At 45.4% G+C, this 25,976-nt stretch overlaps 1 protein-coding gene across 1 annotated transcript; it reads left to right on the top strand.

Moving 5' to 3' along the window:
- Window positions 1-55: 55 nt before the first annotated feature.
- Window positions 56-25,590, top strand: RPS6KB1 (ribosomal protein S6 kinase B1). Its single transcript, XM_088657521.1, has 15 exons — window positions 56-278; window positions 6,123-6,172; window positions 8,382-8,502; window positions 8,746-8,814; window positions 10,576-10,723; window positions 10,876-10,933; window positions 11,673-11,773; window positions 12,921-13,011; window positions 14,027-14,117; window positions 15,261-15,368; window positions 16,253-16,315; window positions 16,852-16,929; window positions 17,392-17,499; window positions 18,548-18,660; window positions 19,366-25,590. Exons 1-15 carry the CDS (start codon window positions 207-209, stop codon window positions 19,601-19,603), a joined length of 1,509 nt encoding a protein of 502 aa, XP_088513647.1. The 5' UTR covers window positions 56-206; the 3' UTR covers window positions 19,604-25,590.
- The last annotated feature ends 386 nt before the right edge of the window (window positions 25,591-25,976 follow it).

Raw genomic sequence — 25,976 nt, 5'->3', positions numbered from 1 at the left:
TGGAGGGGAAGAGCCGCGCAGGCGCGTTGAGCGAGTGGGGGAAGGTCTCCGGCTAGCCTGGGCGATGGCGGCCGTCATGGCGGCACTCGGGGTTGCCGCTGCGGGCCCATGAGGCAGCCCTCCGGCCCTCACCCGCGCGCTCTCGCCACTAGGCAGCGAAGGGCGGCTCCGGCTGTGCCGCCGCCGCCGCCCGCGTTTCCCAGGCCATGGCGGGCGTCTTCGACATCGACCTGGACCAGCCCGAAGAGGCGGCCTCGGACGAGGAGCTGGAGGAGGGGGTGAGGCAGGCCCGGCCCATGTGCGGCACGGCCGAGAGGAGGCGCCTCGGGGGAGCCCGGCTCAGGCCTTGCGGGGCGGAGGGCGGGGAGGGCGAGGCGGCGGAGGTCCCAGTTGGAGGGAGGGAGGGAGGGAGGGAGGGGGGCGGGCGGGCGGGCCAGGCGAGGCCGCCTACGGGGAAGGACTTGGCCGAGGGTGGGAGGCGGCCGGCTCTTGGGGACTGCGAGGATGGTTCCGTTATAACGGACTTGCTATTCCTGCATTTTACTCACGGCGTTTGCTGTTATCATTACGGCCTTCCTGCATTGTGCCTTTGGCATGAGCAGTAGGAAGAATAGCGAGAGTAGTAATAAATGCATACAAATCCGAGGTCGTGTTTTTGCATTGGGTTTGACACGTGTTGGTCTTACTATTTTTTAGGTTCTTGCATTGTGCATTTTATTATTATTATTATTACTACACTTAAGATGATCTAATAAGAATACAATAATAAATTATTGTTTCTGCATTGTGTCTGACACAGATCATTGTTATTGTTTATTGTTAAACTCAGGATTTTGATGATCCAGCAGTAATAAATTAATAATTATGTCACTGGTTATTATCATGATTATTAGGCAGTTATAGAGCTAGGTTGACTCGGTATAGGACAGCTTCCTATGTTCCTAGTGGCCATTAATACATTTTGTGGTAGCAAAAGGCACTTATTCCCTGTCTTTTTTTACAGAAAGCGCAGAAGCAGCTTGCATTAACAACTCAGTAGTGATAAAGGTCCTGTGGCACCTTTCAAAACTTAACTGGTTTATTGCAGCATCCACTTTAGTGGGGCTGGAACTCACTTTGTCAGGTAATAGTTGCATTTCAATGAATCTGAGTGAGATGTAGTGGGCACAAGTCCATGAAAGCTGATGCTGCAATAAATCTGATGCAGTTCAGTCTTTTCCACATCTCCTCAGACGAAAGTCCTTTTGAGGTCAATGGGGTTTACTCTTAGATAGGCTAAAATCCTATAAGCACTTTATGGCACCATCCTAATCATGTCTATTCAGAAGTAAGTTCTTCTGAATTTAATGGGGCTTATTCCCAGGTTTGCAGCCTTGGTCTTTAAAGTATCACAAGACTTTCTACTGGTCTTGTTGCAACAACACATCATCTCCTGTGGAATTTATTACTAATGATAACAGTGCCTTAATAAGTGAACTAGTACACTTATTATTAATGACCCAGTTAATCTTAATAGATGCTGCTTAGTAATGGGAGTGAGGGAATATGGGTTGGTATTCAACTAAGTTATTCCAAGTAGACTTATTTAAATTAATGAACGTGACTAAGCTAGGGCCATTAATTTCAGTAGGTCTGGTAGTTGACTACCCGTTATTTTGCCTTTTGCTTATAGTCATTTTTGTGGAGTGAATTTTCAGAAACTGCTTTATTTTGACTTGCTATATTAAGGGAAGGAAAAATATAGTATGTGGTGATAAGAACATGCAGATACTGCTATATGTGGGAGAAGGGTTGTCTAGGAGGAAATGGATGTAGCTCTGCCTGATTAGAGCAGCCTTGTAACTTATGAGGGGCACTCTTAATATCATGTAATAATTTTACCCATAAGAGGGACTGTTGAAGACAAGCAGAGCAATGCCCACCCTCTTTTATCAGTTAAAAGCAGGTAAGTAAAAACATTTTGCAGGCTAGAAATCAGTGTTCCTTGTGCCTCTTCTGCTTAGCCTGTTTGGTTGTACAGGAAGAAACTTTGTCTCCTGTTCATCCAGTGAGGCAGTGCAACTGATTGGCAATGGAGGGATGAAGTTACATATGCTGCCAGCTCACATGGTTTATATGCTGGAGTAATAGAATGGGGCTTCCTGTGTGTCCCTCAGCAGGCTGGTGACACAGAGCTATGTCCCTTTGCAGTGTTTCTCTGCTAGACACACAGGAGCTAAAGCCTTTCTTGCACATCCAGCAGATGTGGGTGAGTGGCAGAAAGCATGCCTTGATCTGTCCATTGCCCATCAGCATACTGGGCTGGTGTGCTAAATGTGCTGAAGGTTGACCTGCTTGTCTACCGTATACACATAGCTGGCTGACAGCAAGAGGGAAGGAGAGCTTTGTCATTCGCCCTCTTGGTCACTATGCTGAATGCATAGGAAGGCACATCACCTCTTGCACGTACAGTATGGAAATGCTTGAGGAGTGACAAAGCACTCTTAAGCTTCCACAGCCTGCTTGGTTTCAACACTGGGCAGGAAGGAAGCAAAAGTGTTCTGGAAAGGAGGCGGAGCCCAGGTTAACATTCCTAGTTGACTGTGGTAAGCCAGGTGAGTGGGTTACAAGCAAGGCTGGGCTTGGGGGTCACCTTGCTCCAACGGGGCTACTGCTTTTGTGTTTGATAAATGGGTGCTGAAGCACAAGTGAACACAAAATAATATCCAGGTGTATTCATTCCCTGCAATATACTCTGGATAAGGGCAAAGGATACTTGCTGTGTCCAGTTTGGGTTTTAAAAAACTTTTTCTTTTAATTTTCAAACCTTAAAGAACAAAAAAGTTGTCCTGCTAAAAGTATACAAGTCATCACAAAAAATGCCAGAAATTTCAATTAATTTCTCCAAAGTCCTCCATGTGTTTGGGGTTGCATGGGTCCAATTTCTCTTAGCAGCACATAGTTGACACATCAGTTTTTCTGCTAGTGCAACTGTCTTAAACATGAGTGTATCAAGAGACAAGACTCACCCCCCCACCTCCAGAATGCCAGTGCCTTTGTTGTTGTTTAGTCGTTTAGTCGTGTCCGACTCTTCGTGACCCCATGGACCATAGCACGCCAGGCACTCCTGTCTTGCACTGCCTCCCGCAGTTTGGTCAAACTCATGTTCGTAGCTTCGAGAACACTGTCCAACCATCTTGTCCTCTGTCGTCCCCTTCTCCTAGTGCCCTCAATCTTTCCCAACATCAGGGTCTTTTTCCCAACATCAGGGTCTTTTCCAAGGATTCTTCTCTTCTCATGAGGTGGCCAAAGTATTGGAGCCTCAGCTTCACGATCTGTCCTTGTTGCCAGTGCCTAACAATTTCTAAATGCACTGCCCCTATCAGGAATATTAACAGTTCATTGTAACACAAATGTTTATTAGATTGTTCTGTTATTTGCCAAGTCTTGTTTGGAGTGTTTGGGACTGTAATCTAATGCATACATACATACACTATGTTCAATTGGACTTAGTTCTGTGTAAACATGCCTAGGATCAGGCTGTGAGTGTTCTAGGCCTGTGGAACAGTGTTGCTGCTTTTTTGCTGGCCGCAAGTAGTTGTCTTAGGAGACTTGTTGAGGCAGTGCATGAGTACTGGCTGTAGTTGAGCACAGCTTCCATGGTAAAGATCCAGCTTCCTTGAAACCTGACAAATATTGCAAGTTCCTAGGGTTCGGAGAATGCCGTAGCTCATTGGTAGAGCATTGCCATATCCAGATAGGACTGGAAGAGGGACTCATCTGAAATCCCAAACAGCTGCAATCTATTGATGTAGAGTAGAGCTAGACAGAGCTCTACCCTAGACGGAACTAGGCAGAACAGTGGTGTGATCCAGTATAAGGTAGCTTCCAGTTTTTCTTGGGTTATTCTGGAGAAGAACTTAGCTGCATCAATACAGTGAGGGGTGACCTCATTTAACCTTCTTGTGAAGGTCTGCAAATATTGATGCTGTTTTGTGGCACTGCAAGCTAGCATCTAAATTGAAGGTAAATGTTCTTCTAAAGAAAATGCTTATATAACACATCCTATATAAAGGCATGTGCATATATATACACACACACACACTGACTAAGATTTTAATTAGTGTTTTACCTGAAAATACAGAATATCTGCTGTTACTTGTGCCACTATACACTCTAAATGGTGTTTTAAAGCTTTTAAGTAGCGTTCTGATTTTGTAGATCAAAATCCATGTGCTCTGAGGTTGCTTTTGATCCTGCCATTGTTGCATGACAGGTGGTTTTATGCTCATCAGCCTGTCCTATTTTTTGTGTGTGTGCACGCACACTATTGTAGAATCATCTGTTCTGTCTGTCCATTGTCGTATATCTTTTCAAACTTGCCTGGATTAAATAGTCTTTTCATCTCATAGGTCTTCACATACGCAACCAATTTGTTATTATGCCACCAATGCTGTACACAAGTAATTTATTCCCATCTGAGGTGGATACATGGCCAATGTTCTACTTACTAACAGTAGTCTTAAGTGCAAATTGTTTTGCAAAACATTGGGCCCAGCAAGGTTTTCCTAGAAACCTGCTTCCTGAGCCCTTCCTTTATCCAGGAGTCAACACACCCTCCCTTAATCTCTTGGATTTTTGTACTCCTGACAGTTGTAACTGCTGGTGCTAAGGCAGTAGAATGATGCAAAGAAATACAGTTGTACCTTGGTTCTCAAATAGAATCTGTTCCAGAAGTCTGTTCTACCTCCGAAAATGTTCAGAAACAAAGGCGTGACTTCCAATGGGCTGCAGGAGCTTCCTGCACTCAATTGGAAGCTGCAGAAGCCGCGTCGGACGTCCAACTTCCCAAAAAAGTTTGCAAACTGGAACACTCACTTTCAGGTTTGCGGCATTCGAGAGCCAAAACGTTCAAAAATCAAGGTACAACTGTATTTTAATTTTTGAGAGGACTGGCAGCAGTCCTGTTACCCTTGGTGAAGTGGTGGTGATGTCCAGCTTCAGACTCTCTAAAGGAAGAAAATCAATCCCATGTGAGCTATGCCAAGCATGGATTGTGGTGGTGGGCAAATAATATTAGTAGCTTTTTAAGCTTTTTAACTTTTCCTATGGTCTCCTTCATATGTGACACAGGTCTAGTTTTCACAAACAGCAGATTATAAACTTGTTTGGAGTATATGACACCAGGCTGAAAAGATGCTTCTCCATGCAATTTAAAAGAAAAATAGGCTGCAGTCATAGAAACATAGAATGGTATAGTTGCAAAGGACCCTGAGGGTCATTTAGTCCAACCCCTGCTCTGCAGGAATCTCAGCAAAAGCATCCGTGACAGATGGCCTTCCAACCTCTGCTTAAAATCCTCTAATAAAGGCCAGTCCACCACCTTCTGAGGGAGTCCGTTCCACCGTTGAACTGCTCTTACCATCAGGAAGTTCATCCTGATGTTTAGTTGGAACCTCCCTTCTTGTAACTTGAAGCCATTGGTTTGGGTCCTACCCTCTGGAGCCGGAGAAAACAAGCTTGCTCCATCTTCCATGCAATATTTTTATAAACTCTCCAAGCTGAGCATCAGGGAGCCGAACAAGTGGAAGTTTTGGGGGGAGGGGGCGGCAGTGGAGAGGAGAGGGGAGTTGCCTGGATAAGAGTTCTGTTTGCATAACTCTGGCTCCAACCTATTAAGTCTGCAGCAACCCTGGGTGTCGGGGACCTAGGCATTGTCTACATTTTATAGTAAAGCAGATCCTGCTTTTCCCCAATACAGTAAGTTCTTAGTGGTAAAAACAGTTCTGATCTGTAGTGTCCAGAAAAGACCCATGTTTTAAGAGCTAAATTAGTGACTGTCTGGCGTTGTACGAAATTGGGTAGCAGTGTAGTTGGGTAAAGAGTGCTGATTCCCTGTGCTGTGCTTTGGAGGATTTGGCAGCGCTCCTGTAGAACTCTGTGGATGTTCCACAAAAACCCAGCATAGGAATTACCATACCCTGCTGCTGACTGTGCTTATGTAAGAGCTGAATGCAGTCTTGCAGTGCTGTCAATCCTAAATCCTGGGTTAATATTTAAGCATTATTCATAGTTCTTTCTAAACAATCACTGTTTACTTTTCTGATTCTCCCTCTCTCTCCTCCCCGCTTATCTTGTTTTAGGGTCACTTAAGTGAAAGCATGGACCATGGGGGAGTCGTCCCATATGAGCTGTAAGTTTTTAAATGGAAATGTATCCTTGTCAATGGAAGAGTTGGGAAGGAAACAATCCTGTCCTAAGTGCTAGAGTCCAGGTAGCAATGCCATCATGTTTTGTTAGCTGTTCCTGCCTATGAAATTGTTCCTTGTGCAGGAGCTCGAGAGTGAACCATGCAATATTCTGAGGGCCCTTGAAACAGCTTTTGGTCTCAGTCTGCTTGCTTCTGTGCCTATATTCGACAGCTATATCTCCCAGCTGGTAACTACCTCTGTGTTAGGATTGCTTGTTGGAAGGAGATCTCCTTCCTTCCCCCTCCAAGGGACAGAATGAGAAAAAGCACACGCACACACAGATTTTCCAAGGAATCTGGTTAAAAGTTGAACCCAAGTAGTACTAAACTAAACCTTGAAAATCAGAGAGCTGAAAAAAGGAACTCTGAAAGAGTGTCATTCTATCAATTTCCTTCTTCAGCTCTATTTACTTTTTAAGAGAGCAGATGCTGCCCACTCTCACTACTTAACGATCAGGGAGACTCAAAGGCTTTGTGGGCACAGGGGAAGACCTTAGGGCTGCCTTGCAGCCACAGGCACCACATTGTCAATCCCTGGAATAGGCTGTAAACCTAAGCAGGCCAATATCAATAATTTATTGTCTTAATCCAGCAAGAGCTGTTTCAGATGCAAAAAGAGGTTTCCTGTATTGTGTCCTACTTGCCACAATTGCAACGAGGAAACAACCTTTGTGGGCAGGGGGCTGTGGGGGGGGGGTCTCACTTCCCTTGTATACAAAGGTATTCTGTCCTCTGCCGTTGGCATTGGCCTCTACAAGTTTCTTATCTCTCTTTCTCCTTTAAAACTAGTGCTTTCAGAGCACTATGCTTAGATCCATGTGTGCATCCTATTCAAGCATATACAGTGGTGCCTCGCTTTACGAATGCCTCGCACAACGAAAAACTCGCTAGACGAAAGAGTTTTGTGTTGCGCGAGGCATTCGTAAGACGACAAAAATTTCTATGGCCGCCACTTCGTCTTACGAAGCGCGGCCATAGAAGGCGGCAAAGGAAGATCAGCTGTCAGCGCGGGAAGCTGACAGCTAATCTTCCTTTGCCGGGGGGGGGGTGGAGCCGAAATGCGGCGGCGCGGCGGCTGCCCCTGCCTGTCTTCCCTTTGAAGCCACCGCACCGCCGTGCACCACCGGGGAAGACAGGCGGGAGGCGGTGGGGGGAGAAGCGCTTCTCTCCCCCGCCGGCTCGCCGTGCACCAGCGGCATGAGACGGCGCTTCGGAGAAGGTCTCCGAAGCGCCGTCTCATGTCGGAGAAGGCAGGTGGGAGGCGGCGGGGGTGAGAAGCTTCCCCCGCCGCCGCGTAAAGCCGGCATGGGGTGCATTTTCGGAGGCTTCCGAAGCTGCACCCCACACCGGAGAAGGCAGGCGGGAGGCGGCGACGGGAGAAGCTTCCCCCGCCGCCGCTTCTCGCAGCGCAAAGCCGGCATGGGGTGCAGTTTTGGAGGCTTCCGAAGCTGCACCCCACACCGGAGAAGGCAGGCGGGAGGCGGCGGCGGGAGAAGCTTCCCCTGCCGCCGCTTCTCGCCGCGCACAGCCAGCATGGAGCGCAGCTTCGGAGGTCTCCGAAGCTGCGCTCCATGTCAGGGGAGTCAGGCAAGGCGGTGGCTGGGAGAAGAGAGCTTCTCCCCCAGCCACCTCGCACACAGCCGGCATCGGACGGGGCTTCGGAGACCTTCTCCGAAGCCCCGTCGCATGCCGCCGCCAGTTCCCCAGAGCCTATAGGAACGCATTGATTAAGTTTCAATGCATTGCTATGGGAAACTGGGACTCACTAGACGAAAAATTCGTTACACGAATTGACCCGTGGAACGAATTAATTTCGTCTAGCAAGGCACCACTGTAGGGACATCTGGATTGATGCACATGTGTTAGAAATGGTTTCATTTGCCTGATTTCAGAAATGTTTCATAAGTTTTTTTATTTAAAAAAATACTGTGTTTTGAAAAAATGTATTTCTTAAATTAAACATTTCAAATTATTTAGAACTCATATCTGCAGTGGTCAGAGTTTGTATTCCAGTTTGTATTCTAAATAATACATTATCCCCCATCCCTTCCTGAGCACCTCACAGGGAGGCTTTTAGTTATATGCAGAATAGTTAAATGTACTTAGTATTGTTTTAAAGGCTATCCTAATTTTGAAACTTTTTGTTTGTTAGTGGCATGGAGCATTGTGAAAAATTTGAGATTTCAGAAACTAGTGTGAACAGAGGCCCTGAAAAGATCCGCCCAGAGTGCTTTGAGCTGCTACGTGTCCTTGGAAAAGGTGGCTATGGAAAGGTAAGAAGTATGAGATGTGTGAGCTTCTTGAGAGATGCTATAAATATTGGGGAAAAATAGCAAATAAATATATGCATGTTATCTATAAGATGATCAAAAACAGAAGTTTTCTGGCTGGTTTGAAGTCAAAAGACTTGTCTCTACCGCTCCCTGGTAGTGGAAGAGCTTCAAACAGCAGCGCTTGCAGTGTCTGCTAACTCTCTTTTTAAAAGGCATCTAATTATTCTCCATTGTTTTGGACAGGTTTTCCAAGTTCGGAAAGTAACAGGAGCCAATACTGGTAAGATATTTGCCATGAAGGTGCTTAAAAAGGTGAGTTGGCTTTTGACATTTAGCTATTAAATAAGAGGGGCTGTCTTCAGGGGAAGAGATCATAGTTCAGTGACAAGATCTCATGTCACTGGCAGAGAGTCCTGGTTTTAATCCCTGACATCTCCAGGTTTTGTTCAGTTTTCCTTTATTAAAAAAACAGACCAGAGAGAAGCTGATGAGATGGAAGAAGAGCCTGCTGGATCAGACCAGTGGCCCTTCTAGTCCAGCATCCTGTTCTCACTTGATGCCTGTGGGAAACCCACAAGGAGGACCTGACCGCAAGAGCACTCTTCCCCTCCTGTAGTTTCCAGCAACTGTTATTCACAAGCGTTGCTGCCTCTGAGTGTGGAGGCAGAGCATAGCTATTCTTTCTTAGTCCAGATTCTGAGACTGGAGAACCTCCACTGGTCAGAGTAGACAATATCAACAACTAGTCCGAAATGGTGTAAGGCAGCTTCCTATAATCAAAACTGCTAAACTCTCTTCTAGAATAGAAACCAGTAACTAGTATGTCAGTTCCTGGGAATTGCCGGGGGGGGGGGAGTTCTGTTGCTCTCAGGTCACGCTTGTGGGCCTCCCATGGACCGCTATGAGAATAGGATGTTGGCCGTGTCCTGATCCAGCAGGCTCTTCTCATGTTGTTATCTGTTAATCCCAAGGTTGCCAACATGGTGCGTCTGGGTATTTATTTATGCTGGCCTACAACACCCATCATTCCCATTGGCCATATTGGTTGGGAATGATGGCAGTTGTAGTCCAAAATGTCTCAAGGCCACCACATTGGCTACCACTTGTTTTATGAATTGGAATTGACTGTTTCTTTAATGACTTCGGAATTCTTTATAGGTTTGCGCATAAACTTTTGGACCTCTGTTTTGTTTTGAGAGCAAGTTACGCAAGGGGAGGTCTGTTAGATATATTTTGCAAGCCAGTATTCTTCTTTATGGCTTATCGCAGTATATCAGCATAGCATACTTTGCAGAGCCCTTTGACTTACATTTTTTAAAAGGTCGTCCAGTGCATATTGGTCTGTTGAAACCTAAATTACCGTACTCTGAACATGATCCAACTGAGGCATACCACTTAGTCCTATTTATTTGAGGTAGAAGAGATTCCGATACACTTTTAACTGTGTGAGGAATCATTGATCTCATCACATGTTTCTTGTAACAATGAATGCAAAGTCCAGCTAAATGAGAGAACAATTGGAAGAGCAAGAAGAGGTGTCCCGTGTGTTGTCAAGTACCAGTGAGAAGATGATAGTACTTTTTATTGAGAGCTGACGTTGACTTGCTGGTGGCAACCCTTGGCCCAGAAGTTTACTCTCTTGACTCAACTCAAGCATTATACCCAAGACAAGACTCCTGATGACACACTTGCATTTATTTGTATAAGTCTACGGTTTACTACCCCCATGTAAACAAGAACTGGAAACCCACTTCAAACCATTATTTGAAGGCACATTTCTTAGTGCTTATGGTAGTTTGCTTGATTGGTTTGAATATAATAGGAAACTTTGGCTTGTGGTGAAGCAGGGATTGAATAAAAGCCAGGGGGGCAGGGGCAGAGTGTGTGAGCCCAAGGCATGCTCTCCCCTCTTCAAACCATGTTTGAGAGTTTATGTGTGAATTAGTCCTTTATGTTCTATCAACAATAGCTGATGCCAACAACCGATGGCTGTGTATTGTGGGATTGCTGACAGTTGGTTTCTGGTGCAGTCTTTAGAACATTCTCTTTACTGTTGAAGTCTCTCTTCTCTAGGCAATGATTGTGCGAAATGCAAAAGATACAGCTCACACGAAAGCAGAGCGGAACATCTTGGAGGAAGTCAAGCATTCGTTCATTGTAGACTTGATTTATGCCTTTCAGACTGGTGGAAAACTCTACCTCATCCTTGAGTATCTTAGTGGTAAGGATGCAACTGATGGTCAGAATGTGAATTCTGGTATTATAGCCAGCCAGCAGTGTGGGGTGGAAGCTTTTTCACATACTGTATATAGCAGAAAGATGACTTATTGTTTCTTACTTTTCTCCCTCCACTCCATGCCCATTTCGTTGCAGGAGGAGAACTGTTCATGCAGTTGGAGAGAGAGGGGATATTTATGGAAGACACAGCTTGGTAAGACAAACAAGTTCCAATTTCCGAGCCTCAACATCCAGGCAGCTTCCTGTGTTCCTATGTAAGGAAGTTTCTGGGAAAGTTAACCTTTGCAGAGTTGAATAATTGTTGCCCATTTTGAACAAACTGGCAAGTTTGGGTATTCTATATGAACCTATGTTCCTGTGGAAAATACCCAACAGTGTTTATCCCCTGTTTGGAATTGTGGAATAGTAAGTATTTTCTGTGTACACTCTGGGATGCTGGGAGAATCCGCCAGAATGCATTGTTTCTGCCAGGAGGGAAGTGAAGTAAAGAGATTCAGTTCTTCAGCTTAGTAGCTGAAGGAGCAGAATTATGCTGGCAGTGAAATTGCAGGCTTATCTCAAAACTATGGTTTGGTGTGACGTCTGAATTGAAGAACCATTGTTTGTCACATCTGACAAGGCAGAACTGGAAATGGTGTTTGAATCGGGTGTGCAGCCATGGTTTGTACTGAGTGGTTTGGTGTGATGTCTGAATTGACAAACCATATGGCTGTTGCTCCCCCTCTGAAGGCTGTCCTACCTAGGGCCTGGGGTAGGAAGTGGATGGAGAAATAAACCATTTAGGTATCTTGGCTAGCCTGATCTTTGATTGGTTCGCATTCTAAAATTATGATTAGTACAAACCACAGTTTGGTGTGGTATCTTAATATTGAGCCACAGAATTGTGGCATTGCTATTGGCATTTATTTGTTAATGAAATTCTTGCATTTCAGCTTCTACTTGGCTGAAATTTCAATGGCTTTGGGGCACCTGCATCAGAAGGGGATCATCTATCGAGATCTAAAGCCAGAAAACATCATGCTCAACCACCAAGGTTAGTGGTACAACAGTGAGCTCGTGTGTTGGCACATGCCATAGCTGTATAGTTCTGAAAGAAGGGTGGGAAACCCTTAGGCCCAGTGGCCAAACACTGGTCTCTCTTTCTGGCCTTTGGGATTCTCCCCCATCATACACCTTTCCCAGCCACATTCCTCCCTGGCCCTCCTCTGCAGCCTCATTGAGTGTTTTCGGCAGGCTGGGATGTGTCCTTGAACTTTTATAATGCCTCTTGGTTGCCTGAATCAAGGATAGAGAGGGGTCACAATTGGCATGTGACCCTCAAAGGTTGCCTTCTTTCCCTGTCAGTCCTAGCTAGGCTGGCAGTTGCAATCCAAAATCATCTGAAGGGCGGCAGGTTCGTGAGGGATGATTTAAAGCATTTCTCTTCAGCCAGAAAAAGCTTGCATCTCTGCACTTAGACCGTTCCTGCCTCCAGGCTTCAAATCTTTAAAAAACACAGAAGAGAAATGGAAAAGGGATTGGATGTCTTTGACGCGCCTCTCTTGTTTGAGCTGTCCCTCCCTGCCCCATTTTCTCAGACTGAATTCAGCCATTTGTGAAGTCTGTTTTGTTTATTTAGAACATGTTACCCTGCTGTTCAGCCAGAAAGGCTGCCAGAGTGGCTTAATGCTTCCCCTATGTTCTCCTTAGGCAGTTGGAAATCTAGATTATCTGTTAGGGCAAAAAAGGGCACTGCTCCTCACGCCACCCTCAATATACTGCTTGGTTATATATGTTATTTCAATCCTTTGAAAGCAAGCTGTATTCCACTAAGCATTTGAAGTCTCCAGAGTAATACCCTGTTAAGTCCTTCTCTGAGAAAGTCTGTTGATTTCAGTGGACTTAACATTACTTAGTCCATTGATTTCAGTGAGCCCGATCTGAGTTATGACTAACATTGGATCTCAACCTGTGGGGCATATGGGGTGGGGCTTGTGTGTTTTTCCTGTTGGGAATTGGTATAGTTACTAAGGTTACAGCTTTTAAATTGACTTACTTTATCTGCCTTGAGGGGCTTTTGCTGAAAAACAGTTTATAAATTAAGTACTGTATGTTAAAATTTAAAAATGCCCAAGCTGGGGTTTTGGTCTCAGATACAACTTGTTCCTTCCCCACTCCCCCCCCCCTCTGTTTCTTTTTAGGTCATGTTAAGCTGACAGATTTTGGACTGTGTAAAGAATCCATTCATGATGGAACTGTCACGCATACATTCTGTGGAACAATAGAATACATGTGAGCCCGCATGATGAAACAGAAAAGTATTTCTCTGGTCTGGGGGTAATGGCTAAATTTTACCTTTTAAAAACTTAGCTCAATATATGATGGGCTTTTCTTGGGTGAGGGGCACGGGGCTAGGCTGTCTATAGAGCTCAGGACTACTTCCATAAATATTTGAGACACTATATGTAGAGAAATCTCCCTGACACCATAGTACTGTAGAGCCATTCTGCCAGCTTGCAGTCTCCATCATTCCTGACCAGTTAATTTTGTTGGTGTGGCTGATGGGAGCTGGAGTCCAGTACCAAGCAGAGGGACACAGGTTCCCCACCACAGCCGAAGGGCTTTATCTAAACCATGTATATTTGAAAGAAGCTAGATTTTATACGTAACTGTAAATCAAACTCCCAGTGGATTAAAAGATGGCTGATAAACATTTTATGATCCACAAAACAAAGCTCCGTATATTTTAGAAACTTCCCTTGTTCTGATTTTGTGATATGAGGTACGTACATCCCACTATACACAGCCATGCAGTAACAGCTATCTTTTAATTTATGGGGCACAAAGCATGTAGCAGCTATGTGCTGATCCACATGTCATGAAAAGTGTGACATTCGTCTATCTACTACAAGCTTACAATGATATGGTGACTCCAAATCTCTAGATTCAAGCCAAGTACTGTACCTGGTTTTCATTTACTTGGAAGTCAGTTGCAGGTTATTTTAGCAACAGGTCAGTTCTATATTGTAGGAGAGGCTTGTAGTAAATGTGGATCCATACACAGTAGTGAAAAAGAACTTTCTTGTCTGGTTGCCCGGAGGCTGTTTTTACTCACCACAGGTGAGTGGCTATTTACAAGCCTTTCTGAATAGGGTTTTGGGGGGCAGGGGTGTGTAAGAATTGTACAGCAATACAATTTAAGCCGTATATGGGGCATCTTTGCATCTTCATTATGTTTCTTTGAGGGCAGGCTAATGCTATCTTCCTGTTCAAAACTTTTCTGCTTTGATTTTTCCTGTCTTTCTAGGGCTCCTGAAATCTTGATGCGGAGTGGGCACAACCGTGCTGTGGACTGGTGGAGTTTGGGGGCATTAATGTATGACATGCTGACTGGAGCAGTAGGTGCACATTTATAAACCGCATGCATTTCTTTCATTTCATGACCCTAGAGCAGGGTTTTCCAAACTTCTGAGTTCACTAGCCTCTCTTGATGAGCTTATAAGCAGCATTTATCAATCACCATTGCTAAGAATCAGAAAATGTAAAGGAAGAAGGAAGTAAAGCAAATGAAAACAATGATACCATCTCTAATGAGATGGATGGGCTTTTAAGTGTTCATAGAATCGTAGAATTGTAAAGCTGGAAGGGATCCCAAGGGTCATCTAGTCCAGTGCAGGAATCGCAGTGTTGCATGGTGGAATCATCTTATTAAATACAGAGGTTCTTCACTCACTGGCAGTGCTTTATGTCTGAAACTCCCGCTGAGCAAAGATGCTGTCACGTCTTTGCAAGATGGAATGATGGGTCAATTTACGCTTGGACTTGGAGGCAAGCAGGCCCCATTGCTCACTTGTTGTATCTCATAAAAGTGATGGAAGTGGCAAGAGGAAAAGGGAAGGCCATATAGCTCGATAACCCAACATTGCAGAGGGTGCCAGGTTCAATCCCCATTGGCATCTCCAGGAAGGGCTGGGAGAGGCTGCCTTCCTGAAACCCAGGAGTGCCACTGCCGCCAAGTCAGCTAGACGGACCTAGGGGCTGGCCAGCTTTCTTATGGGCCCTAGTCATACTCAGAATAGACCCGCTGACATTAGCAAACATTAATTAGGTCCATTAATTCAGTGGGGCTACTCTGAGTAGGGCTTCCTTGGATGTGGCCTTGTGTTCCTATGAGAATATTTTGGTTTGCTGGGGGAGGGGAGGGGGTTGGACTGTAGATCTTTTGCTTTTGCAGGCTTATAAAAATTCCAGAGCTAGCTTTAATGGTGAGGTTAGATCTTTAGTGGTTATTCGCTTGCAAACTGCTTCATGCCCTCCTTACTGAAAACATCAGCCCTGTGTGTCTTGTCTGCTCATCCCAGCCGTTTTGTTAAATAGCATATGTGACGTCATCACTCCTGGTTCTCTCCTACCCCAGTTTCCCTTCATTGGCTGCTTCAACTTGAGTGGCATGTAAATTGCATAATTGTGGTGCATAGTTCCTTATGGCCATCTCTCTCTCTCTCTTTTCTACCCCCCCCTCTGTCTCCCACATTCCCTAGCCCCCATTCACTGGGGAGAATCGAAAGAAAACCATTGACAAGATTCTCAAGTGTAAACTCAACTTGCCTCCCTACCTCACGCAAGAAGCCAGAGATCTGCTTAAAAAGGTGGGGATCTTAACAGGGAAATTTGGGGCTTGTATCTTAAAGCGAGCCACAGACCAGTGCTTCCCCAATTAAATGACCTTATGTTGCATCCAACTAAAACCTTACTTAAGTAGACCCATTGCAATTAATGGTCCTAACTTAGTCATGTACTTGTGAGTACAGAGGGCCTGCCACTTACGCAAGGATTTGGTTCTGAGGGTCTGCGTGCAAAGCCAGGAACCCCTGTAACCACACCCCTGCAAGGCAGAGGGCTGCTTACCTGCATCTGGGAATGTTGCAGTAAGGCCATGGGCAACCTTCCCAGACCCTGGTAAGCGAAGAAGCACTTTCTTTACTGGCTTCTGGGATGCTCCCAGAACCCTCACATCTCCTTCCCAGTAAGGAAGGCGCCACCATACTTGCTGCACCTCCTTCCCAAAGCTATGCCGTGTGAGGGTTCTAGGACGCTGTCAGAGCCCTCCCACTCCCTTCCCAAAGCCCTGTAAGTGGGGGGGGGGTAGTAAATAAATGGAGAGTGGAAAGCAGCGAGTTTCCCCGGCTTTCAATTTATCTGCTTATTTTCCCCCACCTACGTGAGGTTGCAATCATGTAAGTAAAGCGAACACAAGTTGTGGTTTTACTGTATGACCAACCCTGGATGCTGCTCATTGCATTTAAGTCACAAGTCCTTTAAAAGAAAGGGTAGCTGAAGGAAATGCTTGCAGTCTATTTTCTTAGGAAGGAGGTACTTCACTAAGGAGCTGGAATGTTGCAGGTGAGTTTGCTCCATAGAGGATCCCATGTCCTGCCTTTGGCATCTTTAGTTAACAGCAGTCTGCTTCAGTATGCAACCCAGGCTTTCAGGGTCCCTCACTTTTTCTTAAATATATTTCCCCTTTTCTAAGCTGCTAAAGAGAAATGCTGCCTCACGTCTAGGAGCTGGTCCTGGAGATGCTGGAGAAGTTCAGGTACATTTTGCTTAATGCTTTTGCTGAACTGGAACACAAAGCTAGACTTTCTCCTGGGTTCTTTTTTTGAAGGACATCTGTGTTGTGATCTGGAGCATATTCCATAGAGACAGTGTTTGTATACTATTTGAAAGAAATGTTGGGCAGCTCTTACTTTTTAAATTACAAACCAAATTGTTTTGAACTGGTTTGCCATCCTGGCTTCCTTCAAGGAGTTTGGGAAACTAGTGGTGTAGAGCTGTGTGTGAGAGGGAGAAAATGCTGGCTGCCTCTCAGCAATTCTGGGGTCAGTGGGATGCATAAACAGCTAAAGGGAGCCCTGTTATTTCATTGCAAGTTGTAAGCACGACTTGAACCCCAACTGAGGGAAAAAACGAATGTGGCTTTCCTCCTTGCCTATGTTCATTCTCATCACCTTCAGCATGCCAGACAAGTTGACCTCCTTTGCGTTTGCGGATAGCTTAGGAAGCTTCCCCTTTGAGATCTTTTGCTCTTCTGGGTTGGTTTCTGACTGTTGTCTAAAAAATGTTCCTTAGGGTCATCCTTTCTTCAGACACATCAACTGGGAAGAGCTATTGGCTCGGAAGGTGGAACCCCCATTTAAACCGTTATTGGTATGTATTGGTAATGCTTCCTTTGGTGCTGGATAACATTTCACATATGAACTTAGTATTTGCTTTGTGGTTTGTGGGTCCAAAAGTGCCCAGGCTTCCCCCTCTGAATAATTATGGTAAGCTGTAGTGAGCACAACGATTATAATTTCCATTTAAACCAAATTCCTGGGTAAAGAAAACAGGACACATGGCAACTGAAACAACCAAATGGTCTAGCAGCAGTTCCCACTCCATCTCTCCCCTGGGGCTGCTCACTCCAGACCTTTGGAGACACTGAAGTAGTGACCCCAAAGGGGTGAAAAGAGTGCTGTCAGTGGACTGCCCCCAAAGGGGGGACCTCTTCAAATAGTGATTTGTCATGAGGGAGTTTTCCTGCAGTTTCTTTTATCTGCCATTCTGATGGATTTCAGTCCTCATCTGCTATTAAAGGTGTTTTGCTTGATAATCTGTTATTTTGCAAAGCAATCCGAAGAGGATGTGAGCCAGTTTGATGCAAAATTTACCCGCCAGACTCCTGTCGATAGCCCTGACGACTCAACTCTCAGTGAAAGTGCCAACCAGGTCTTCGTGGTAAGTTGGAGTGGGGCTAAGTACTGGATTGTTGAAAACCAACAGAATCCTGGTCTTCAGGCTGCAGGGAATGTCAGAAGGCCTGTTGAAGGGTGCAGACATTCTGGAAGAGAAGACGCGCTCTCCCACTGCCAGGCCTCCTTTCTGAAGCCTGGGCACGCTCTGCATCTCCCTTGACTAACTTAGTAGGCTCAGTTTCCCAATATCCATTGCTGCTTGTACCTTATTCTGATCTGCAGCTGGTTTTATGGCGTGGTATGGGCCAGGGATAAGGAGCCTGTGGGTGGTGTTGGACTCCTTCCATCATTCTTGGACCATTGGCCATTTTGGCTGCAGGAGCTGATGGAAGTTGAAATTAATACAGGGAATTGGGCAACAGCTGTCTGAGAGCTTCTGAAAGTTCACATAGGCACAATGGAGCAAATGCTCTGACCCAGAAGTTTTCAATCTTTTTGAGTCCATGGCTCTCTTAACCACCTACGTTCTTTCTGCAGCACCCCTGCGAGGCTCAGGTACCCAGTTATGTCACCCCTTGTCTGCAGAGCTGGCAGCCTCTCACCCCTCTTCCGACACCCTAACTTGTGAAGTGTTCCCTCAGCCTTCTCTCCCCTCTCCTTGGGAGTCCTCCAGGCAGCTGCTGCTGCAGAGAGAGATGCCTCCCAGAGGCAGCATTCCCCTGTGGAGTTTATAGCTAGAGCTGCTGCAATAAACAGCTGTGCAAGCCTTTGGGAGGCAGAGACGTGAGAGAGGATCACAAGAGGGAGGGAAGGAGAGAGAGACAGAGGCCAGTGTTGCCCGTGGCACCATTGACCATCCTTCAAGGCACCCCTGGGGGCCATGGCACACTGGTTGAAAACCACTGCTCTGACCAAAGGCAGTTTTGATGTCCATGCAACCCACATATTGGTTTTATCTAGATGGCTAGGATTTGGGGGGTGGGGGTGGATACTGGTTCTTTCAAGTTCTGCTCCTGTCATAATACAGAACATTCATTTGAATTCTTGGGGGGGGGGGCTGGACTTGGCAACAATTATTTCCCACCATCTAGGGTTTCACATACGTGGCTCCATCTGTACTTGAAAGTGTGAAGGAGAAGTTTTCCTTTGAACCAAAAATCCGATCACCTCGCAGATTCATTGGCAGCCCACGGACACCAGTCAGGTATTTCTCTTTCCCTTCCCCCCCCCCTAGGTTTGGTGGGTCGCAGCAAGAGGGTCATTTCTCGGAGGTGTTGAGGGTCGGGGGTCTTTCCAGGGCGGTGAGAGAGAATATAAATGGTTAATTTAGAGTGCTCTGTCTCGCTAGGGAAGGGGCGTAGCTCAGTGGTAGAGCATTTGTTTGGCATGTAGAAGGTCAAGACATCAGTTTTCGATGCCTCCATGTAAGGGTCGCAAAGGTTCCCTGCCTGGAACCCTGGAGAGCTGCTGCCAAACAGCTAAAGTGGTGCCCTCTAGATGTTGTGGGCTGCATCTCTCTCTGACAATTGGCCGTGCAGCTCATGGCTATCTTCTGCCGCCACTGTCGGAGGCCTCTGAATGCCAGTTGCTGAGAATAGCAAGTGTGGTGGGTGCTGTTGTATTCTGGTTCTCCTCACTGGCTTCCCAGGGGCACCTGGCACTAAGAGCAGGATGCTTTCTTGGCCTTTTTCCTGACCCAGCAGGGTTCTTGCATGATCTGAAAGGCACAAGGCTCAGAAATCCCTTAAGTTTCCTGGATGTTGCTGTGGAGTTCCAAAGTTAGAAACAGTAGCCCAATTAAACCTGTTGAATCAGGTGCTTCTGCCAGGTATAGTGCAACAGCTGACATGTCTCTGTGTGTTTTTCTGCAAAACCTCTTTCAACGAACATTTCTCCTCTTTCTTTAAAGCCCTATCAAGTTCTCTCCTGGGGACTACTGGGGGCGAGGTACTTCCTCTGGCGTGGGAAATGCTCAGGCGCCCGTGGAGTACCCAATGCAGACGGGTGGGATAGAACAAATGGACGTGTCGGTCAGTGGGGAGGCGTCTGCTCCGCTCCCTATCCGGCAGCCAAACACCGGGCCCTACAAGAAACAAGCCTTCCCTATGATCTCCAAGCGGCCAGAGCATTTGCGCATGAATCTATGATGAAATCAGCGGCAATCATTTCCGAAAACTTGCTTCTGGGTAGCAGCAACCGAACACGAAGGATGAACCTCCTGCTCCTCCTCCTCCTGTGAGGGGCGTCCCCTCTCATCACACTGTAAACGAGGGCTCCTGCGGCTTCTTTCTCAGTGACAGTATCAAAGTCGGCCATTGCACGGAATGAACTGGGAAAGAAGAGGGCAAAAAAACACCCCATGGATCCTTCTCTCCTCCTCCTCCTCGCCCCCTTTTGCCTCTCCTCCGAATCAATGGTGCATTAAGAGAGGACTTCAGCAAAATAGTATTGTGTGACTCAAAGCGCAGCCGTGCAGCGTGTCCTAAGGGCACGTGCCATTCTTTCAGCTCTCTTATCAAGGATTTTTCAGGTCGATAGCTTCAGGCCGGACAGTATTGAGGGTAGGGTGTGGCTTCTGCGCCATACAGTCTGAAGGGTTAGCCTCGGTCACTGAGCCAAACGTGTGTCACCCTCTTGGGCTTGACCTCACTTCCCGCCCCCAAGGATTTGTTCGCCTGTAGGCGTGTTTCAGGTGGCTTCCTGCGGTTGTGTGAAATTGGAGATCCGAAGCAAACTCCAACCATTGGTTGTTCCATCTGCAAAAAAACAAACTTTTTTTTAAAAAGTATAAATATATATAAATATATATTTTTCAAATAGAGCCCCCCCTCCCCCCCCCAAGATGGTTCATTATGGAAAATATCCCGGACTTTGAATTATATGCAGAATTATTGGTTAGATGGAGCTAAAGTCGGAGGGGGAAGAAGGCTTAAGAATTTGTTTGCTCTCCTAGTGAAATAATGGAACTGGTTTGGTTTAAAAATGAAAAAGAAAAAAAGATGAAATTGAAATCACTGTTGTTATTGGAATGGGGTGGGTGAGAGAGTTCACTCTGCCTTGTCTTATTTAAAATGCCTCTTTCTACAGGATCAGATCAGGTGTCCCCACCCTGCGTAAAACCCTAGCGGGCATGGAAGGCGTGACCTCCAACTCAGTCCCTCCGTTTGCATTGGGTTGTCTCCAGCGCTAAGCCTACTCTAGAGTAGATTCATTGAAATTAAAGGATGTGACTGACTTGGGTCTCTTCATTTCAGTGGTTCTGCTCTTAGTTGAATTTAGTTTAGTACAACCCACCCAGCTCCATGCAAGTGGGGGGGGGGGTCCTCTCCCTGCCAGTACAGAGAGCTCTGTACATCCATCAGAGTTGTCACCCACCCACCCCCTTGTTTGCCGTGGGTTTATAGTACTGTCCTCCATCATTCTAAGCAGGAACCTGCTGGCTAAAGTTTCACCTCTATATTTTGTTTCAAGAGATACCAGGAATATGTTAAGATTGTTCAAGTCATCAAAAAAAGAGAGAAAAAAAAGTAAAGGGTGTTAGAAAGGAATACAACCACAGTATCTTTTTATTTTTATTTTTTTTACAATTTACATTTATGCTGGTCTCGCAGCTTAAGTGATAATGCTTTGGAGAGATGGTTTTCTGCCATCTTTGCTCCATTTCTCATTTCCATTATGAATTACAAAAAAAAAACCTTGGTTTTTTTTTCCTTTGTGCTGAGGCGATCTATCTACTTGATTGTATTGAAGAAAACCACACACAGAGACACAACAAGTATTATTAAGATGGCCTTCCATGAATGTCTTCCAGAGAACATTTGCAACTTAATTTTAGGAAACGTTCAAAAGGTTTACTATTTATGTTTTCTGCGATTGTTGTTGAAAAAAATAAAATCTGTACAAAAGTGACTTTACAGGTACAAAGAATTAAATAAAGGTATCTTCACCTTAACTTAATACTTCCTGCCTTAAATAAAACATTTCCATGTACGTAGCTGGTGAAAGGGGGTGAATAATGGTCTGCAGAGCTTTACGCTAGTGTAGAGAGTGGGTGGGTATGCGTGAGTAGGTGTGTGTGGATCTTTGTGTAATGGTGCGATTTCTTAACTCTTTCTGTGCAAATTCTGCCATTGTAGGAAATAGATCTCTCTCTTTTGCTTTATTTTGATTCTTCTCTTGAGCCATAGGGATCCAAGCCATAACTCTTCCAAAAAAAGAAAAATAACTGAATCCGGTCACAGGATCCACCTTTTGCAGTACAGTATAGCATGGAGCGAAACAATGGCTGCTCCTAAGCCCTAGTGGATTAGATCCTGCTTTGGATCCCCACTGCCTGTGGATTCCACACACCCTGCCAGCTTACAGCCCCTGCTCTTTCCGGTGCTATTCCAGAGGGTCCTTCGATCCTCAACAGTGGTTTCGCAGGGTGCAGGCTATATGTGGCTGCAATGGGAACAGTGTGTGGGTGCTGCCTGCAGTTGTCTGGCTTCAAGCCATCACCAGTCATGGGGCATTGTTGGTCCTCTGGACATTGCTGCACTACAGCTCCCATGAGCCCCTACAGCCAACATGGCAGTGGTCAGGAATATTGGGGGCTGTAGTCCTTGTTCTTTGGAGCAGAAAAATTCAAGTAGTAGAGTAGCGTTGAACAGTGGTTAAAAAAACCCTACTAATTTCAGTGGGACGGCGACAAATGAAATCTTGAGGGGCGTAGCATCCTCTCGGGGGCCCAGAGTCACTCCATTCCACTAAACGATCACATCTTTGAAGCATGGAGGTGGGGAGATGGAATTGCTCTGGGTTGAGCCCACTGCCCTTCCACTCGTGGACACTCTTAACTCCATGTCTTGCGGAAATACAGGTATTAACTTCAAAGTTGAGCCCAGCTTAAGGTTAGACCCCCTTTTTCTGTGGTGGATGCAGGTTGCCCAGGAAATGCCTGATTGTAGCAAAGCCGTGCTGCCAGAAGCGCGAAAGCTTCGTTTCTGTAATCTTCATATCGGGGAAACTAATTGCGCGTTTGTGAGTGGCAGTGGGGAGGGTCCTATGTGGTGCCTGCGTCACAGGTAACTGGTGGAAGGTGGAAAGTGCTTGGCTGTTTGTCTCTACCTGCATAAACGTCTCAACCAGGCCTTGGGCATGACTTGGCAGTTCCTGGGTGCTTTTGCTGACTTTGAAGAGCTATTAGGGCTGACCTGTTTTTCCGCTTTTTGGTTTTGCAAGGAAAATCCGGCTAAGGCAGGGGTGGTGGCCCTCCAGTTGTTTTTTGATTCCTACCTTCCCTCAGCCAAAGCCAGCGTGGCCAATCAGGGATGATGGGAGTCGGAGTCTAGAATCTGAAGGGCCAGAGTTGCCCCACTTCTGCATCAAGGCAACTTCCGTAACTCTATAGACAACCAAATGTTTATCGCTTCTCTAGTATGCAGTGAAGTGGACGTTGCCGTTCACTCACGTTTTATGTATTGGAGGCAGTATAGTTGTGGATGATGGCTTGTGCTTTGACTGTGAAAGCCAGAAATCAGTTGTGCTAGAATTCCGTGTGCCATTGGCACAGGGTATGTCCTGTTGAACTTATTGGTCTTACTTCTGAGTAGCAGGAGTGTTCTGTTAGGCACAATTCCCTGGGGTGTGAGAGATTATGTTGAGTAGCCAAACATGGTTCCATCCCAGATGTTGTGTACCACAACTTCCATTGCCCTTTGGCCATTCTGGTTTAAGGCTGATGGAAATTTAGCCCCACAACATCTGGAAACCATGACGTTGGCAGGCCCCATGGAAATGGTCAGGAAAGGAGTCATACGAGAGCCGAATTTAGAATAAGCCCCATTTGGTAGTGGGTTAGCCCTACCTCTTCCCTAAAATGAGAGATCTCTGGTGATCTTGTGTGTGGTCCTGCTCTGGGTAAATATAACCATCTGGTTGGCTAATACAGTCAGCAGAAGGTGGCAAAAGTGTTTTGAATCTGTGTTTTCCAGTTTAATCATTTCACTTAAGTCGACTTCCTAAACTGTGTCCATCATCTTTGAACTGTGAAACTCTTGAATCTTGACTTGGGACAGCAAGCACACACTATGCAATATGGGGTTATCCTGTATTTATTTGTATAAATAGATATCCAAACCTTGATTCTTCTCTCTCTCTCTCTCTCTCTCTCTCTCTTTCTCTCTCTCTCTCTCTCTGTAAATAGCTGTTATAGTATCAATAATATTAGTCACAAGACTTTGAAAAGGAGTGAAATTCTTACTCCTGTATGACTTCAGAAAGAATGCTAGTGTGTGAAATGCAGTGACTGTCAGAGAACTTAAGTGCTTTCTTTTTTAAAAAAAAGTCTTTAAAAGTTTTCATTGAGGTATAGGAATTAAGATTTATTTTGTACAAGATGTGCTTTTTTAATTATAATCTTGGGATTTTGCTATAATTTGATTTTTATAGATTTTTGTACCATTATATTATTAAAAAAATGGGATTAATACCTGCTGAGGCTAACCACATATTTAAGCATTACAATTTGATAACTTGAACCATGTATTATTTCCACTAGAGATCCGTGATAATGAAATGTAAGCAGTGCTAATTGTATTCCGCTGTTCACTTTCAGGAACAAAGAAGTGAATAGATCAGCTAGCCTGAGAGCCCTCCCATTCCAAGAGATCTATGGGTGGGTGTGTAAAAATCCCAACTATTGCCATTCCCTGTTGAATACATAGTATATTTGAATTTTTGCAACCCATGGGAATTTGGGGTGAGATTAGACAGCATCTGAGTGTTTTGACTCTCATTACAACCCCTGTGCTCTAACCTAGTTGATGGAAGGACCTCTTTTCTAGAGCCTGTGTGGGTCACCTTTAGCTCTCCAGGTGTTGCTGAACTACAGCTCCCATCAGCCTTAGCAAACACAGCCAAAGGCCTAGGACAATGTAACTTGTGGCCCAGCAGCATCTGGAGGGCCAACGGTTGCCTACACCGGATCTGCAGTGTTGCTGTGACCGGTGGGGCTACCCCTTCCCGTTTACTGCTCCTGTTCTTGTTTATGAAAGTGAAGGTTCCCAGAATTGCCAAGAAATAGTAGCTAGTTGGGATCTGTATGCCGTTTAATGGGCAACAGGGTTTGCATTCTCCTAATTGCATAAGGCCCGCATTGATCAACACTCAGCCAGCCAAAGTGGGCTTGTGTGGCTTATCACCTCCCACCTCCTTCATGTAGATGGCCTGGGTGCTATGCACCGTCGGCCCAATTTTATGTGTAGCTCCCATTATCACGGGAGGGAATTGTGTGAAGAATCCTTGCCCAGGTTTATGCATGAACTGGTTCCTCTCTCCTTACTGTTTTGGGAGTCTTAAGACAGGGTTGGAGACACTTGTGGCTCTCCACATGCTGCTAGACCTCTACCAACATCCTTTCCCACTGAAACTGCTGGCTGAGATTGTTGGGAGACCAGCAGCCTTTGGAGTGCCACTGCTTCCCCACTCTTGGGTATGTATATCGGAAGAGGAAAGGTGGTCTGAACCTGGAAGGGAAAAAGAAAACCCCAGCTGCCATATTATTACCTCCTCCTCTCTGGCAAGAGGATGCTAATCAACCCACCAAACATTGCTGAGCCACACGCATCTGCTCAGCAAACTCTTCTGAGCCCTACTGATATGAATCAAATCTGGGCAGCAACAATGGTAGAGTGATCCCTGGTCTCTTCTCAAAGACAGCTTAGTATATTTGATGGTGTGAGCAGCTGTCCCTAAGGTCTTGGAAGAGGAGCAAATGGGGATCTAGGTTTCATCACCTCTGGTGTCTCGAACTGTGCAGGCATCTTCAGAAATTTAACATGTTTGCATCATGGTGTCTGAGCCTTTGGGGAAGGAAAGGAAGCGGGGGGAAACTGCATAAGGGCTTCAAGGTTTGGTGGTTTTTTTTTTTATTTTCATCTGTATGCTTTAAGGAGGTGTTCATTCTGCTAGATGTTAGCTGGCTTTGTAAACCATCTGTTAAAAATCAGATTCTACAGCTGCCTTACTAAGAATGGTATGAGGGGTAGAAACACCCTCCCTGCATTTCATTCTGTATTATTTACTGTAATAATATATACTTTATTTCAAAACAAATGGATGTAAATAGCAATTAAATGCAACTTTGAATGAATGTATGAATATTGATTATTTATTTATTGTGCACCCTCTTTGAGAATCTCAGTTTGCAGTTCCTGTTGCTACGAAGTTTGCAGATCAAGGGGCAGTTGATGGGCTCTTCAAACCAAATGTAGACTTAATTTGGAGTTTGGTTTTTTTTTTTAAAGAAACAACATACACACCCCTTCTACAGCATAACTTCGCTATACAGTGAAATGACTGCTCAGTGACACAGAAGTCAGTCACAACTCTTCAATCAAAAGGAATAGTCATGACTTCCAAGTTAACAGACTTGTTTTTCAGAAAACATTTATTGATGTGCTGTCCAGCCAAGTGTTAATTTCTTAACTTAAGATAGATGGGCAACTTGTAGCCTGCTAGTGGCTGAGAATGATGACA

The sequence above is a fragment of the Zootoca vivipara genome, chromosome 14 (assembly GCF_965207765.1).
Source record: "Zootoca vivipara chromosome 14, rZooViv2.hap1.1, whole genome shotgun sequence".
NCBI lineage: Eukaryota > Metazoa > Chordata > Lepidosauria > Squamata > Lacertidae > Zootoca > Zootoca vivipara.
The sequence above is the reverse complement of the archived record's forward strand: the minus strand, read 5'-3'. Positions and strand labels throughout refer to the sequence as shown.

Bases quoted from the DNA above. Each gene is read 5' to 3' on its own strand.
- RPS6KB1 (XM_088657521.1), top strand. From the start codon at position 207: ATGGCGGGCGTCTTCGACATCGACCTGGACCAGCCCGAAGAGGCGGCC. The intron at 8,815-10,575 runs GTGAGTTGGCTT...TCTCTTCTCTAG, and splicing joins CCATGAAGGTGCTTAAAAAG to GCAATGATTGTGCGAAATGC. The intron at 17,500-18,547 runs GTAAGTTGGAGT...CCCACCATCTAG, and splicing joins GTGCCAACCAGGTCTTCGTG to GGTTTCACATACGTGGCTCC.